We start from the raw sequence: 14,899 nt of genomic DNA on the forward strand, positions 1-14,899 counted from the left end.
AGAGATTCTTGCAGATCACTTAAAAATTAATCAAGAGCAAACAGAAGTGTTTTCTCAAAATTACATTCCACAAAGAAAACAAAAGGGGTTGAGTTTCTTGTCTCATCAAGGAACCTGTAAACAGTGCTTTTGTGCAGGAAAAGTGTCTTGAATCAGTTTCTGCTGCATTGGCATTGCTGACTGTGCCGAGGAACAAGTACATAAAAACGATCTATGTGGCCAGAAATGTTCTTGAGCTTAATCTTCCACAATTCAGAATGCTGACTACAAAGAAATAATTGAGGGGATTAGTTTAAGGGCTGAACTAGTCATGCTTGGCTGGTCTCTGACCAGCTAACAATGTCAGTACAAAGAGCTGCAGTGTACTTTTCACCCTGCTCAGAAGGGACTTCAGTTGGAACTTAATCTGTGGAAACTGCTCCATCGTGAGGAAGAAGGAGGCTTTCTCAAAGAGCTCTGGAACATGAATGTATTAGAGATTCCTAGTTCCACTAGCCGTTGTTCTAAATAAAGCCTGTAGCTCACAAGAATGATGCTGCAGCTCAGCAGGGTCATGCAAAGTGTTGTGGCTTTGTGGTCCTCTCCATTAAAACCTCCATGGAAATACAGGTTCACATCTATAAAAGTGGCAGGAGACTCATTGTATCTGTAAGGCCAAACAGCAGCTTGCAGAATATCAGATGTCACTCAATGAAAGAATACATTTCTTTTCAAAGAGTCTCTTCTCCCACCTGCACTGTTGTGCACAAAGGGACTTGATTATCTGGGAGGTTTGGGCTTGTGCAGCAAGGGCAGAAACAATGTCCTTTTAGTCCTAAAACCTGATAGATTTTGGAATAAGGTGATGGGAACATACCAGAGTGGCTTCTCACGAATTGTATTTTAATGGAGCTGTAGTTGGGTTCTCATGTTTTCTCTTCTTTTTCCTTGTATGTGAAGAACCCAGAGCCTAAGGACCAGATCTCAAAAATGATTAAAATTTTAAGTGGGGAAATGGCAATTGAGTTACATCTGCAGTTTTTAATACGAAACAACAATACAGACCTCATGATCCTCAAAAACACAAAGGTAAGAGGCTTTGTTAGATATGGTTGTCTTGGATTCATCTGATTAATCCTGTGTTTGTTTGGACCACGTTGCTGTTATTTTACAACATCATCTTATGTTTCAGCATGGCCTCCCTGGGCTTTGAGGATACAAATCTGTGTTTTAGTCATGATAAATTAACATTTAAAACCTGAATCTGTGAGGCTGAAGAAGAGCTCATTGCACCCAAAGAAGGTCATATAATCAGATTGTTTCAACTTACAGCTAGTATGACCTAATGACAGGCTGCTATTAGCGTGTTGATTCACCCCCCCGATTGGTTATAGAAACTAATCCTTTTCTCCCTCCTTTTTTTTGGTGGGTTTGTTTTCCATATTGTCAGTAAGATGGATGAACTCACCCTCCAGCTCCATGACTGATCCATTGCAAATGCTGCTGGTTGGGGAGGGAAGGAGTCAGCCAGGACTGTAGGTTACAGTATGTTGGTATCTTGGTTGAGGTGTTATGTGAGACCACACCTTCAGCTTGGCTAAAGAAATCCTGATGTGTGCTCAGAGACTGGTTTTGTCTTCAATGTGGAAATATTAATCAGATATTGTAATGTAGGCAGTGCTAGTGAATTGAGTAACTGGTTTTGTTTTGGAAGGTGTTACTCAAGGTTGGGCAAATGAAAACTTACAGGTAAATTAGACTCTCTAAATGATTATTAGAAACCATAGGAGAAGTTTCCTATATGGGAAATGAGATGCACATCATCAGCAAAAATGGTAGGGAATGCTTGTCAGTGGGTTCATCTGTTTCAGGAGGCACTTCAAATGTACTGGAAAATCTTTTCCATCTGCTAGTTAAGTGTTTGGGAGTGATCCTGCATAGTGTTCCAGGGATGGCTTGAAAACGTCAGCAGCACGCGCTCTGCAGTGCTCAGTTCTGGGAACCAGAAGGGGGGGTTCTCCAGTTAAGCTGCAATTGAAGTAATCACATCTCTGACAGAAACTCATAGAAAAGATTGGTTTGCACTGGAAAGATGGGTTGAGGATATATTAGAATGTATTAACAATCTATTAACTCTGATTAAAGGGAAATTGCCGGTTAAATTGAGCATAATTACAATCCATTTTTCTAGTGTACTGGCAAGCATGTTAAGCGACCTAGGGCATATCTTTTGCTGACTGGTGATACTGATTGTTTTTGTTCTTTCAGGATGCAGTGCGGAATTCCGTGTGTCATACAGCAACGGTTATAGCAAACTCCTTTATGCATTGTGGTACAACCAGTGACCAGTTCCTTAGGTAAATCTATGGCAAGGAAGCTACGTCATTTAGAGGTGTTTGAACAACATTGTTGCCCTACTTAGCTTGATACTTCCAAAAGGGTGGCTGCAGAACTCTGATGGGCTTAAGAGAAGAATAAACAAAGGGTCTGAAAACCAATGTGGAGGCAGAGGAAGGAAGCTGGAATTGTTTCCTTTTCTCTGTCCTCACAAACTGGCTTTATTTGACTGCTAGCCATATGAGCAGTTTGGAGGGTGGAAATCTGGAATTTCTATTCTCTTTGTTTACTAGTTGGAGAATTTCTGAGATGATGTATCTTTTTTGGTAGAGACTGACAGTGCTGAATGACTCTTGGAAGGGAAATGTCAGGGCTGACCTTACCAGGGACTTGAGGAAAGCTCCAGAAACTCTGCTAGAGTTTCTCCGAGAGTTGATGGGCTGCATATTGAGCAGTTGTTCTCCGTCTTTCACTGAGATCACCAGTATCTAGAAGCTTGACTATGACCAGCCAAAAATCAGGGCTGATGAAGGGGAGAGAGATATAAAGTGGAAAAGTGGTTAGCCTTCTTGCCTTCTGGAGCTGTTTCTGGTTTGAAAGCAGTCTTTAGTGCTGTGAAACCCTGCTTGCAGGATGAGGAACAGGCTGTATGAAAAACTTTGTATAACCTTTCTCTTTTTGTCTTGCAGAGACAATTTGGAGTGGCTTGCCAGGGCCACTAACTGGGCTAAGTTTACTGCTACTGCCAGCTTGGGTGTTATACACAAGGTAACGTTGCATTCATTTCCCTCTGTTCAATATAAATGCTTGACTTGTGAACACTGAAAACATTGAAATGGGGATTCTGAATGATACCTGCACTCCAGTTTGTAACATAGTTTGTGTCTTTGCACTAAAGAACAGCTGTGCTTTATCAAGTCCATCTCGTCTGATATCCGATGTAGTTCATGGCATGTTTTGCTGAGGATCAAAAAGGTGGTAGGATAACATGGCTCAAGGAGAGAGTCTTCCTAGCTCTTCTCTTCCTTGTTGAGTTGAACAGAGTCAGTAGTTTCTAGCTATTAAAATTGCAGGTGTCTATTTCTTAAGTGGTTTTGGGACAGTACTGAAGTCCTTACTGTAGTAAGTTTCAGTAAGCTTGAATGGTGACCTAAGTAGTGGTCATTTTCTTCAAATTCATTCACAGGGAGGGTATATTGAAAGCTGTTTTGAAACAGCAAGAAGTCTTTGTAATTGTTTTGTGTGCCTCAGCCCTCATTAAAGTCCTCTAGTGAAAGAATTGGTGTAGCTTCAGGCCAAATTTGTCCTGGTTTAGATCAGTGACCAAGTGATTGATGAATACTCGTGTACTGTGTGGTTAATAAAACCCCAGTACAGAAAGATTCTTTGCTGATTGTACAGCGCTGAAAGGCTGATTTTTGTGGAGAAAGTAATGGCTATAACATGTTTTCTCCTGACTTGTTTAAATATTATCGTGAAGTGTTTGCATCCACTGTTTTTTCACCTTTCACTTCCCACTGTCTTCCCTTCCTACTGGAAATACAGGGTCATGAGAAAGAAGCATTACAGCTAATGGCAACATACCTACCCAAGGACACCTCTCCAGGGTCAGCCTACCAGGAAGGTGGAGGTCTCTATGCCTTGGGTCTCATTCATGCTAACCATGGTGGGGACATCATTGACTATTTGCTGAACCAGCTGAAGAATGCCAGTAATGATGTATGTACTGGGTTCAGTAGTGAACCTTTGTTTTGTTGGGAATATCCAGAAGGGTGCTAGCTGATTTAGAAGTCGGGGTTAGAGGTAACTAAGACCGTGGCAGTAGCGTGATATTTACACCTCCTGTGGGCCTTAAATATAAAGTTTGGTTTTAACAACCTATTGCTCAAGGTTTAGGTAAGATTTTTAGGAAATTCTTACATATTCGACAGTGAATTTAGCTTCATTTTTCTTACTACTTGTATACCTACTTTGTTTTGCTAGTGGACCTGCAGTATTCAGGCACTGTTATTGCTTATGGCTTAGCTGTCAAAGGAATAAGCCACAAAATGCTTCTGCTGCCCTGTAGGTTTAATGCATCTTATACAAAAAGAAGTGTTTTACTTCACCACTTACTGTTTGTAGACCTCTATGAAAAGTCTCTTTTTAAGTTAGGAATAAATTAGTATTTTCCCAGCATGTTCCCTTCTTCTCTTTGAGGAATTTCAAACTACTTCTTTAAAAATTCTGTGAATGGATCCCACTCATCTTTGTTGCAAATATACTGCCTTTCCTGTATCTGTTCTTAGAACGAAAGAGCATGTAGACTGTTTAAGTGGGTACTGATTTACCTTTCTATTCAAAAGCTATTACTAGGCAGCAGTTTTTACACATGGCACAGATTTATGTTTTTACATAAATCACTCAGTGGGGGAAAAAGACCTTAAAGATAGTAGAAAGTCTCTTGTGCTATGTGTAAAGCTTCTGATACTCATTGTTTATGGGCTTTTGAACTGCCATTTCTATTCTATTTTCTGCCTCTCTCATCAGAGTTACTGCCTGAGACGGTGAAAGTGGTATTTCTAACAGGTCAAGAGATCATTTCGGGTGGTTTGGGGCTAAAAGTTTGCAGCTTTCTATCAATGGAAAGATGTCTGCTTCAGCTGAAGCCGTATTGTTCCCTGTTTTATGATGTCTGAACTTGCATATGTTTCTCTAGATTGTCCGACATGGTGGCAGCCTGGGTTTGGGTCTGGCTGCCATGGGGACAGCACGTCAAGATGTGTACGATTTGCTGAAAACAAATCTATACCAGGATGATGCAGTGACAGGTAAATGTTCTGCTTTCAAAGCAAATAACCATCTGAGGCCTTATCGGGCATCTGGGTTTTTTTGGTGGTTCCCCCCCGCCCCAGGTTTTCTGTTAGCAGCATAGATCGCTTCTAGGTTGCCTTAGCTGTGTTTTATTTACTGACCTTTTTCTGATCAGCATGGTTCTTTAGTTATGTGGCAGTAATGTTCAGAGGTCCTGTCAGGACTGGTCTGTGGCTCTATGCCAAATAGTGATAAGACATGCTAGGTCTTTAAACGGTCCCTTATTTTGCTCTATTCTTTCCATTGTCATATGCTTTTTATTTAGTGTGGTTGATCTCCAGAGCAATGTGCCCTTTTTGGCTGAGAGATAGGCTTGGAGAAGCTTGTGGGGGCTACTGCTGCATTGGCAGGGGTTCACAGCTCTTGGCCCAAGGAAGAGAAAATTGAACTTGTTAGGGAAGAGCACTAAGTTGTGGCTGGTAGGTTATCATTACAAGCACATTTGGCGATGAATAATGGGGTTGCGGGGCGTGGTGGTGTCCAGAAGTGAACTGTTGGCCTACATCTTGTGTGATTCTATAGATATAATATTTACTGCTTTTGGGGACAGAGTTTACTTGACTTTTTTGCTTTTCTGTGCTGTGCAGGTGAGGCAGCTGGCCTGGCACTGGGATTGGTTATGTTGGGATCTAAAAATGCTCAGGCTATTGAGGACATGGTTGGCTACGCACAGGAAACCCAGCATGAAAAGATTTTGCGAGGCCTTGCGGTTGGAATTGCTCTGGTCATGTATGGGAGGATGGAGGAGGCAGATGCTCTCATTGAGAGTCTCTGCAGAGATAAGGTAAGTTTAGCTGTGACTTAATCCCTAGCCCTTTTGTTACACGGGTGACCTTCCTGTCCTTTTGTGAAATCTCCAGCTACGGTGGGTTGGCCGTTTCGAACCAGGGAAGTTCTTACATAGGTCTGAAGTGGGGCAGTTTCACAGGTTGCTTCACTCTGATCAAAAATACACGAACAGTACTTAGTTGTGTATTTTTTTTAACTTCATACTCGGTCTCCATAGTCTTGTGAGCAGCAACAAGGAGCAGAACAGGGTGTAATGGTTAAAAACAGATGAGGCTTGCTGTACGTGGGTCACTCTCAAGGATCTATTAGTGGTCAATAGCAGATAGTAAATAAGAAGCAGAATGACACATCTGCCAGATACTCTCTTTGGCAGCCTGTGGCATAGCAACTTTCTGTCTCCCTGAAATTGGTAATGACAACCCTGCTTTGGTGATTGTCCTGTTACTCATCCCTAATAAACAATTAAGCAGTGAGGCTACCTGTTTGCAGATTCCAGGCCAAGAGTGGAACAGATTTAAAGTCAGAATTACTGAGTCCCTGTTTGGATGGATGTTAAATATTGATGCTTTCTCTTCCAGGACCCAATTCTCCGTCGTTCTGGCATGTACACTGTTGCTATGGCATACTGTGGCTCAGGGAACAACAAGGCTATCAGACGCCTACTGCATGTGGCTGTAAGTACTGCGGGCGTAGGAGCACATAGCAAGAAATTTGTCATGAACGAGTAAGCACATCACTGTGACAGGCTTTGTGTCTACAGTGTTAATGTTCTGGTCCAGATCAGAGATTGTGAAGTGATGAAAGCTTTCCTTAATACTATGAGTAGAAATAACAGGGTCTTCTGACATTAGGATAAGTAGAATTTCAGCAAGAGAATATTCAACCTGGTATCACAATAAAGGAACCTATTAAAAAATAAAACATGATCCTAAAGTAGTTGGTAATGGGTTTGCAGTGAATAGTCTGTATAATGATGGGCTGGGGAAAAAACAACTTAAGCTGTAGAAGATGAGGTCTGTCTGCTCTTTGATAGGCTTGCGGTCACAGTGTATGAACAAGGGTGAGGCTGTTTCAGCTAAGGCTGAACATGATTGTTAACTTTCTTCCTCTATAATCCTGTCTTCTTGATTAACTTGCGTGCCTGACACCTGGCCTGAAATGTTGCAGAGTCCACAAGTGTTTTAACTGTGTTCTGAATGTCCTGTTTTCCCTTTTGTAGGTGAGTGATGTGAATGATGACGTGAGGCGGGCAGCTGTTGAGTCACTTGGTTTCATTCTGTTCAGGTACAGTATCTTCCTTGGTCACTTCTACGGCCTTCAATTTGATGTCTGCTACATTTTCAGGAAATGTGTACGCTATTGCTTTCACAAGATGACTCAATTGCTAACTGAATGGAGGTTGAAAAGTCAAAAAATTGAGGGAGACTAAAACTTGGTTCAGGATTAGAAGCCTTCCTTAATATTCAGTGAATGCTTAATGAGCCTTTCTGTAGGTTTCCAGGCTTAAGACTTAATTGTCTGAATAGCGTTAGATGAAGTTGACAAATAGAATGAAAAACGAATATTTGCAGGATTGAGAGTTAATTAAAAATTAAATATACAGTGCTTGTGCCAGGCCTCTTAAAAGCAGCAGTACTCGGACTACTATGTCTACCTAATTGCTATCTAAAATGTTCCTGGAGGTTGTGACTTTGGTAAAAATAACCTGAGTTTTTTAAGTATCCACTGTTAAACCCTGACAGGTTGCTGGGCGTACGTTGTGGTAATATAAGCCCATCACAAAATAGTCATGATGTTTGCTTTGGTTCTCTAATCTGTTGCTGAACTGGTATTTTGTAGTGCTCTATAGTTCTCTAGGTAACAGGTGTTTGGGTGGGGTTTTTTATTAGACTGGGGAATTAGAAGGCTCCCCAAGGGCTACACCTTCATCTGTTAATACAGTAATCTGTGTAATCCAAGCACTGAGCCAAGGTGCAGCCTTTGAGTGTGTCTGAGAGGAGGTAGTGCATACTTGGGTCCAGGACTGTAATTTAAAAATCTTTGTTCGCATCTTCTTTGGGTTAGTGGCAGTCTGTAAATTTATCCTAAAAAGCAGGATAAGAGGTGCTTAAAGCTGGTATTAAAAAAATGGGTTACTGGTATGACCAGTCAGTTTGTCATTAACCAAGTTGTTCCTCGCGTAGAAATTACTCTGCTCCATTCCGTTTTATCTGAAGCATATTCTGGCTGCAATTAAATGTAGTTTCCAAACAGAACGAATTCCCTCTGTGGGCAGCAGGCGTCTCCCAAGAGCTTCTGCTCTGTTGCTTTCACTGAGCACAGATAGTTCCTTGCTGCATAGCGATCTGTGTCTCTCCTGAAGCCAAAGGGTCTGTTTAACTGGCTTCTGCATCTGTGTACAGAAGGAAAATTCCATGCAGGCCTTCCATAGTTTCAGGCATCTTTTTTCCAAACAGGTTGTGACAAAGCACTTTTGATCTCTGATTTCAATGTAATTTTTCTTTTCAACAAATGCAAAACATAATTGGACATTGATAGCTCCTACCAAAATGAGAAGCTTTCAAGGCTCTGAGCTAAACCATTTACCATGTGCTGGAATCTTGTTGGAGCAAGGTAGTTCTGGGCCGATTCTGTCCATATCCAGCAATGAGGAAATGAGTGACATCATCTTTGACTCTTTCACCTGCTCTACAGTGGTTCAGATCTTGTCCTGCCTCTTCCCTTCCCTTTCTGGAGGGGTACAATCCAAAACCTGCTTGCACAATAGGGAGGAACATTTCCTTGTAAATTCCAGTGTCCACCTTACTTGGTAGCAAAGGACTAAAACTTCTTAGCTGATTATCACTGGCTTCTGGAGGCAAAAGGCTTGTGTTAGGCTGTTGTAGTTGCTAACACTTTTCCCTTGATAACTTTCACAAAATACGTGATCAGTTGTTTTGCTTTAAGACACAGTTCTGGAGGGAGCCCTTGGTTTGTCTAGCCCAGACCCCTGCATTCACATGCAGCAATGAAACTTATGCATTTTCTGCTTAGAAGGCCCCACAGATTACCCCCTGCATTACTCCCTCTAATTATAAAGCAAAAGCCGTGTTTCAGTTCCTGGAAGAAAATACTGTCCATCGGTGTAGGGATCTAGGAGCTGGTTTTACGTTTACCTTTGCTGTTCGCTGAAACTGCTAGTTAGCACTAATTGTGTGCTCTGGCCCATCTCAACACTGCATACATGCAGAGACATAAAGAACAAGTGGGCGGTGAGTTTGTCAGATTTCATGACTAAAATGACATCTCTTTCTTAGGACTGTTGTTTGTTGAAGTCTAACTGGATTTACTTGTCTTAAAGGCCACTAATACAGCATTGAATACTGGTAAGAGTCAGTGATCTGTCAGCTACTAGGTATACAGAGCTTTTGAATGAAGTGTTTTGTGATGGAAGGTGGGCAGGTCTGTAACACAGTGGACTAAGCCTCAGAAATTAATCTTGTCTTAGGTGAAGGAACATGACTGAAGCTCCTGTGAGAAGAGGTCTTGTTGAATTCTTTGTATGTGGCTCCAGAAAGGGAGCTCTGAAGTCAGGATTGAAATAAGAGAATAAATTTGTTTAATAAGGTGTACATTTTTCTTGGGGAATTCATGCCATTACTGTAGGGTTGAACATGCTGGAGGTATAAGTTCGTCTGCTGGGTTGTACGCTATAGTAGCAGGAATATGCACAGACTTGTGCTTCTGTCTGTTCCTCCTATAGGAATAGTAAAATCCACATAAGGGTGGAGGTTACACAGTCAGAGGGTGGTAATTTCCTTAAAAGCACCATTGGTGAACATGACAGAGCTAGAGCCCACAAATTTACTTTGTGTCATAAATACCTGGTTTGTTTTCTCCTTTTGTTACAGCTATCTCTGAGTAAGTGTTCTTCCTCTTGGATCTGAACTAAAAGTGTCATAAAAGTCACAAAGCCAGCTATTTTTAGGTAATACGTTTGCATAGCAGAATGTTCTGTAAGGCTTTTCTGTCCTTGTTTACCTCTGAGTCTTCCTTGCTAGCACATACATGCAATCCTGTGTACGTTCAAGAGCACAGCTTGGCTTGTATGGCTATAGTTAATGAAAACAGCACAGTAACAGAGTAAAATGTGATAGAACATAATGTAATAAAACATGACATTTACTTTTTAAAGCAACAAGGTTTTGCTTTAACTTGAAGATTAACTATTTTTTTTTTTTAAGCACAGAAATTTTTTTAGATTTTTTTGCACTTTTTAATTGCTGGAAAAGCCTACAAAAGAATGTGTGTGGCTACTTCATTGTTCAAAATTCATGAATCAAGGTTTGGATAGGATGTTCTAGTCTAGGTTATTAACTTTTGCCTAAGAATTGCAAGATTAAATTTTCTAGTGTGTTATGAAAGATATCAAATTACCCAGTTACACCATTCAGTACTTTCCTTAGCATATAATTCTGTAAGAGAATTTCTATATTCCTTAACATATCAAGTGAAAACAGTCTAGTTATGGCTCTCTTTAAATTAGTATCAGTTGGGGTTTTTTGTAACTGCAATACCTTTTATCTTCTCAGATAACTTAAAAAATGTTAAAATGCACTTTCAGGAGTTTTCTTCCTACATTCTTTTCCAAAGTCGTCTGTGTTGCCTGGAGCAAAGGTGGAAAGTTGGTGAAATTCTTGCTTCTGCAACAGGATCACTAGCTGTATTTGCTCAGCAATTCCTGTGGTACTTTTGAGGGTAGGCCGTGTAAGGAATGCTTGATGGACTCTGTGCATTGCTCAAAACATCAGCTATGGTGCAGGAGTTTTGAAGGGATTAGGGGAGCAGGGGTTAATGCTGCTATAGCAGTTGGATGCATGCTTGCCTGGCTGTGTGAACGTCTGCAGGCAAGTTGCTCTAGGGAGCAAAGCAGTAGCAATCATACTGCCTGAGCTGCAGAATATGTTGTGAGGTCCTGTTCATATAGCACAAAACTAACTTCCTTGTTCTATTCTTGGACTCCCTAAAGCTTTCCAGGCGGCCATGTATGTAGAATTGAAGCTTGTTGACCAGCAGTATTGCTGCTGTTAATTCTGGTTTTGCTGACTGTTTAGAAGCAGTCCACAGGTCTGTAGACTGGGGATCAAAAGCACAGCTTGCTGGCTATAGGACTTGGTATGGCTTTTTTCCCCTCTCTGCTTAGTGCCTTACAAAAATTAGGCACTAGTTACATATTTTGCAACTGATCATTTTCATGCCACTATATTAAATTATCAGAAAATGCTCTGGTGCAAGAGAATTGTTTCAAAACTATCTTCTCCTTTCTTCCTCTTCACAACTAGTGAGACAATCAAAATAGTACGGCATAAAAACCTGAGACTTTTTACATCTTTTCTCTTTTTAAAAATGGCCACCTCTTAGAGGAGACACTTTTAAGTAAAACATTATTGTAAAATGGTACAGAGGCATGAATAAAGCTTGAGATGCTTGGAGATTGGTGTGGATGCAGGGCTGCGTAAGAAGCTGTATTGTGAAACAGCAAGAAGAGAGGTGATGTATTGACTTGGCTACTGTAATGTGTCTCTGTTCTCCCAGTCCTGATACTTTTGCCAGTGATCATAGATAGCAAACTTACCTTATTGTTGATGTTTATATATTAGTCCTTCTTTCTACTGAAGTGATTTATAAAATATTTATCATGTCTGTTGGAAAACAGCATTTAAGGTGCTTGTGATTGCTGGTCAGCCTTTTTCTTTTTTTTTAAGGCTATTATGATGAGATTGAAAACACGATAAATTTAAAGTGTTTTACTTTTTAAAAATGGAAAGAATTATTTTTATTATAATTTTTGCCACTTTAGATCATGAATTGATCTTTGTTTATATTGCAGGGTGAGATGTGATTGCTTTATGTAGTCAGCTTTATTTTTATATTGTTATATGTTAGAGCAATGTTGCAGTATATCTAAACACTATATATGAAATGAGGAGGTAGATGTTTTATAGATATAACAAATCTGGTTAGGGAGAAGGCTTCAATGTAGGATGCAGCGGTGCTTGAAAGCATGACCTAAAAAGGTTTAATGCTCTCGCAGCAGTTGTTAAGACCAGGGAAATAAGAGCCATGGGAAAGTAGAACTTAAGTTGTGCGATGCTGCTTCTGCCTTGGTGCAGTATTGTTGGGAAAAGGCTAAGGGCAGGAGAGGGAACAATGCAGCCTCTAGAGAGTCCTGAAAGGAAGATGTAGTCTCGACTGATAAGTGTAGGCTACCCAAACATGGAGAACTCTGCATGGCTTATGTTCGGTCCTTCATTTTAGGATGATGCAAGTGAAATAGTAATGTTTCCTGCTTTTGTATTCTTTGTGTTTACATAGCCTTTGATATTTGAACACTACATATTTGTTTTAAAGCAAACACAGATCAGATACTTGGATTTTGTTCCAGGTAGACTTGGACAGTTTGTTTTCTTTAACTCCTACAACCTACCTTTATCCAGTAGGCAGATGGCAGATCTTCTGGGTAATTGAGTATGAGGCTAACAGTCACTCTGACATGATCTGTGCTCGTGACTTTTTCAGTGTATTAATTGTGAAGAAGAGGAATTTAGTGAAACATACCTGCTTGTTAGTTCTTGCGTAGGAAAGATTAAAAGGGTTTTGTTTACCCTCCAACCCATTTTATCTTTGTCTTGTTCAGTCTTCCTTGGGGAAGAGAATGAGGGTCCCTTTCAGTGAAAGGTTAACAGTAACAGAAATCTTATTATAATCAGAAGAAGCCTTAGACTTTCACTGAAGTCTTTTTGGATTTGAAAATGCCTTTATCTGCAGGTCTGAAACTGGAAACAGAGCTGTGTGTCTTCACTGACCAAACTGTAGTGCATTGGAGAAGTCCCTTGGCATCTCTGGCGAAACTTATCTGACTTCTAATGAAAATTGTAGCTGTACAATCGGATTGCACAAATACATTCATTGTTTCAAACAATACACTGACATCTTGCATTAATTCTTTCCCTGCTGCTATTTTATCTTTGTTCTAGACTATTTGTATGCATGAGATTTTACTTACTTTGGAAAATAGGGCTCAGAGCCTTATATCACTTGAGAGCTTTTGAAAATCTCAGCAAGCGTTTTTAACTTCCTGCTGTAAACTAGAATGTCTACACAGATAAGTAAATTAGTATGATTGGTTTAAATCTGAGATAGTTTCTTCAGCCTAGCTTGTACCCTGCTGAAAACTCAAAAGTATTCCTTCAGGAAGTCACTTGCTCCTTAGGGTCTAAAAACGCTGCCTGTGGTGCCTATGATAAGCCTGTAAGCTTATATATAAAGATTTTCAGATCACTAAATCGCAGTGTGGATGAGCAGAGGGAGAGAAACCAGTCTAGTATGTTTCCCCCCCCCATTCCAGAAAAATATTTTCAGTTTCTCAGATTATACACACTAAGGCTTTTTAACGGAGTAACTAAACATTTTAAGCAGTGCGATTTATAACTAAATTGGTTGTCTGACCAAATCCTTGAATTTGCTTTAAAACTACTGTTCAGCAACTGAAGTTTCAAGTTAAGTCATCAAAAATGCTGAGATTCTTTGAGCCATTAAATGAAGTTGATGAATTATTTTTTTTATGGCAAAAACTTCCTGTTGGATTTTATTAGGGAATACTGACGTGTATCTTGCAGAATAAAAGGCTCATTTGTTGTGCAGGGTTTAATGAATTTGAAAATGAATTGCTATCACCTGTCTAGAGCATTTGTAAAGACAATACTTCAGAGAACAAGAAGCTCCTAATTTTTAAGAGCATGATGGTGTTTTTCAGAGGTTGGAAAGGACCTCAATACCTGGATGCAAGGAATCTTAGATGTGGCTAGACAAATAGGGTTTGACAGGAATTATTAAAAATAAGAGTGAAAATGGACATTTCAGCAAAATTTTTCCTATTTTTGTAACTAGCTTCCCATTTAAAAATGAAAAAGCTTCCTCTCCTGTTCTGCAGGGCAAAAGCCTTTCTTTGCAACTGGAGAAAACTGTGTGTCTCATGGGAACGGACACTGACAGTAAACACCATGGTGTCAAATGCCAAAGCAAAAACATGGAAGTTACTTCTCTCCTGACTGTTGTTTTTGCCATGTTGATGGTTACCTAGAGAGCCAAAGGGGAAGTGAAACAAAGGAGTGCTTCTTAGCAGTTGTACGTAGGCATCTTTATCAATATGATGAAAGAAATCTAATGCTTCGTGGTAATATTAAGTCAGTCCTCAAACTGGCCAGAACTCTGGGACTCCTGGCTCCAGCTTGCAAGGCAAAGAGCCAGAAGAGCTCTGGTGAGCATCCTGCCTCTTTGGGCTCCAGTGTCCCAGGTTGTTCAGTATGCCTTTACCAGGTTTACTGTGCTTGCATTACTTTACCTTTTAAGGCTGAAGTTACATAGGACAGCCTAGAAAAAGATTTGGGGGAGTAATGCTTTTGCTTTCTCATACCAGCTTGCAGTGCTGTGGATTTTTCCACAATAAGAAAATGGTGTAGGAAAATGACATTGTCTATGAAGCACCATTAAAACAAAAAAAATCAGTGTGCCTCTTGTATGCTAGTGAACAGCTTTATAGCATCAGTCTCTCTTCTCAGTGCTTTGACGTCTGCTTAACACTAGATTTTTTAAACTGTATTTTGATGCACTTGAAAATTGATACTAGGGTGTGATGTGGTTAGGAAGAGTTTTGCACTTGGAGAATACAAGATAAGCAACGAATAAATTTTTCTGGCTGCCTAGAAGTTTTCTGATAGAGTCTGAACTAAAGGCTTGCAGCTTGTAGAACCCCAGATGGTTTGGGACTGGCTTCACGAAATGTGTTTTGTATCACCACAGTTGAGATTAGCTGAATTTCTTGCTTCTCTGTTTCTTAGGGTGGCTTAAAGGTTGGGATTTTGTTTTGTTTTTGCTTGGTTTTGTCTGAGTTTTTTTGTTG

At 40.3% G+C, this 14,899-nt stretch overlaps 1 protein-coding gene across 1 annotated transcript in view; it reads left to right on the top strand.

The window, feature by feature from the left end:
- The window catches only part of PSMD1 (proteasome 26S subunit, non-ATPase 1), a 74,882-nt gene that overhangs the window by 9,759 nt on the left and 50,224 nt on the right, over positions 1-14,899 (top strand). The window contains exons 9-16 of the mRNA XM_050902242.1: positions 940-1,068; positions 2,248-2,336; positions 3,006-3,084; positions 3,862-4,035; positions 5,015-5,126; positions 5,757-5,953; positions 6,537-6,632; positions 7,178-7,242. Of these exons, the coding sequence (XP_050758199.1) occupies positions 940-1,068; positions 2,248-2,336; positions 3,006-3,084; positions 3,862-4,035; positions 5,015-5,126; positions 5,757-5,953; positions 6,537-6,632; positions 7,178-7,242 (941 nt within the window). The remainder of the gene's footprint in view (positions 1-939; positions 1,069-2,247; positions 2,337-3,005; positions 3,085-3,861; positions 4,036-5,014; positions 5,127-5,756; positions 5,954-6,536; positions 6,633-7,177; positions 7,243-14,899) is intronic.

Source organism: Gymnogyps californianus, chromosome 10 (genome assembly GCF_018139145.2).
Source record: "Gymnogyps californianus isolate 813 chromosome 10, ASM1813914v2, whole genome shotgun sequence".
Lineage (NCBI taxonomy): Eukaryota > Metazoa > Chordata > Aves > Accipitriformes > Cathartidae > Gymnogyps > Gymnogyps californianus.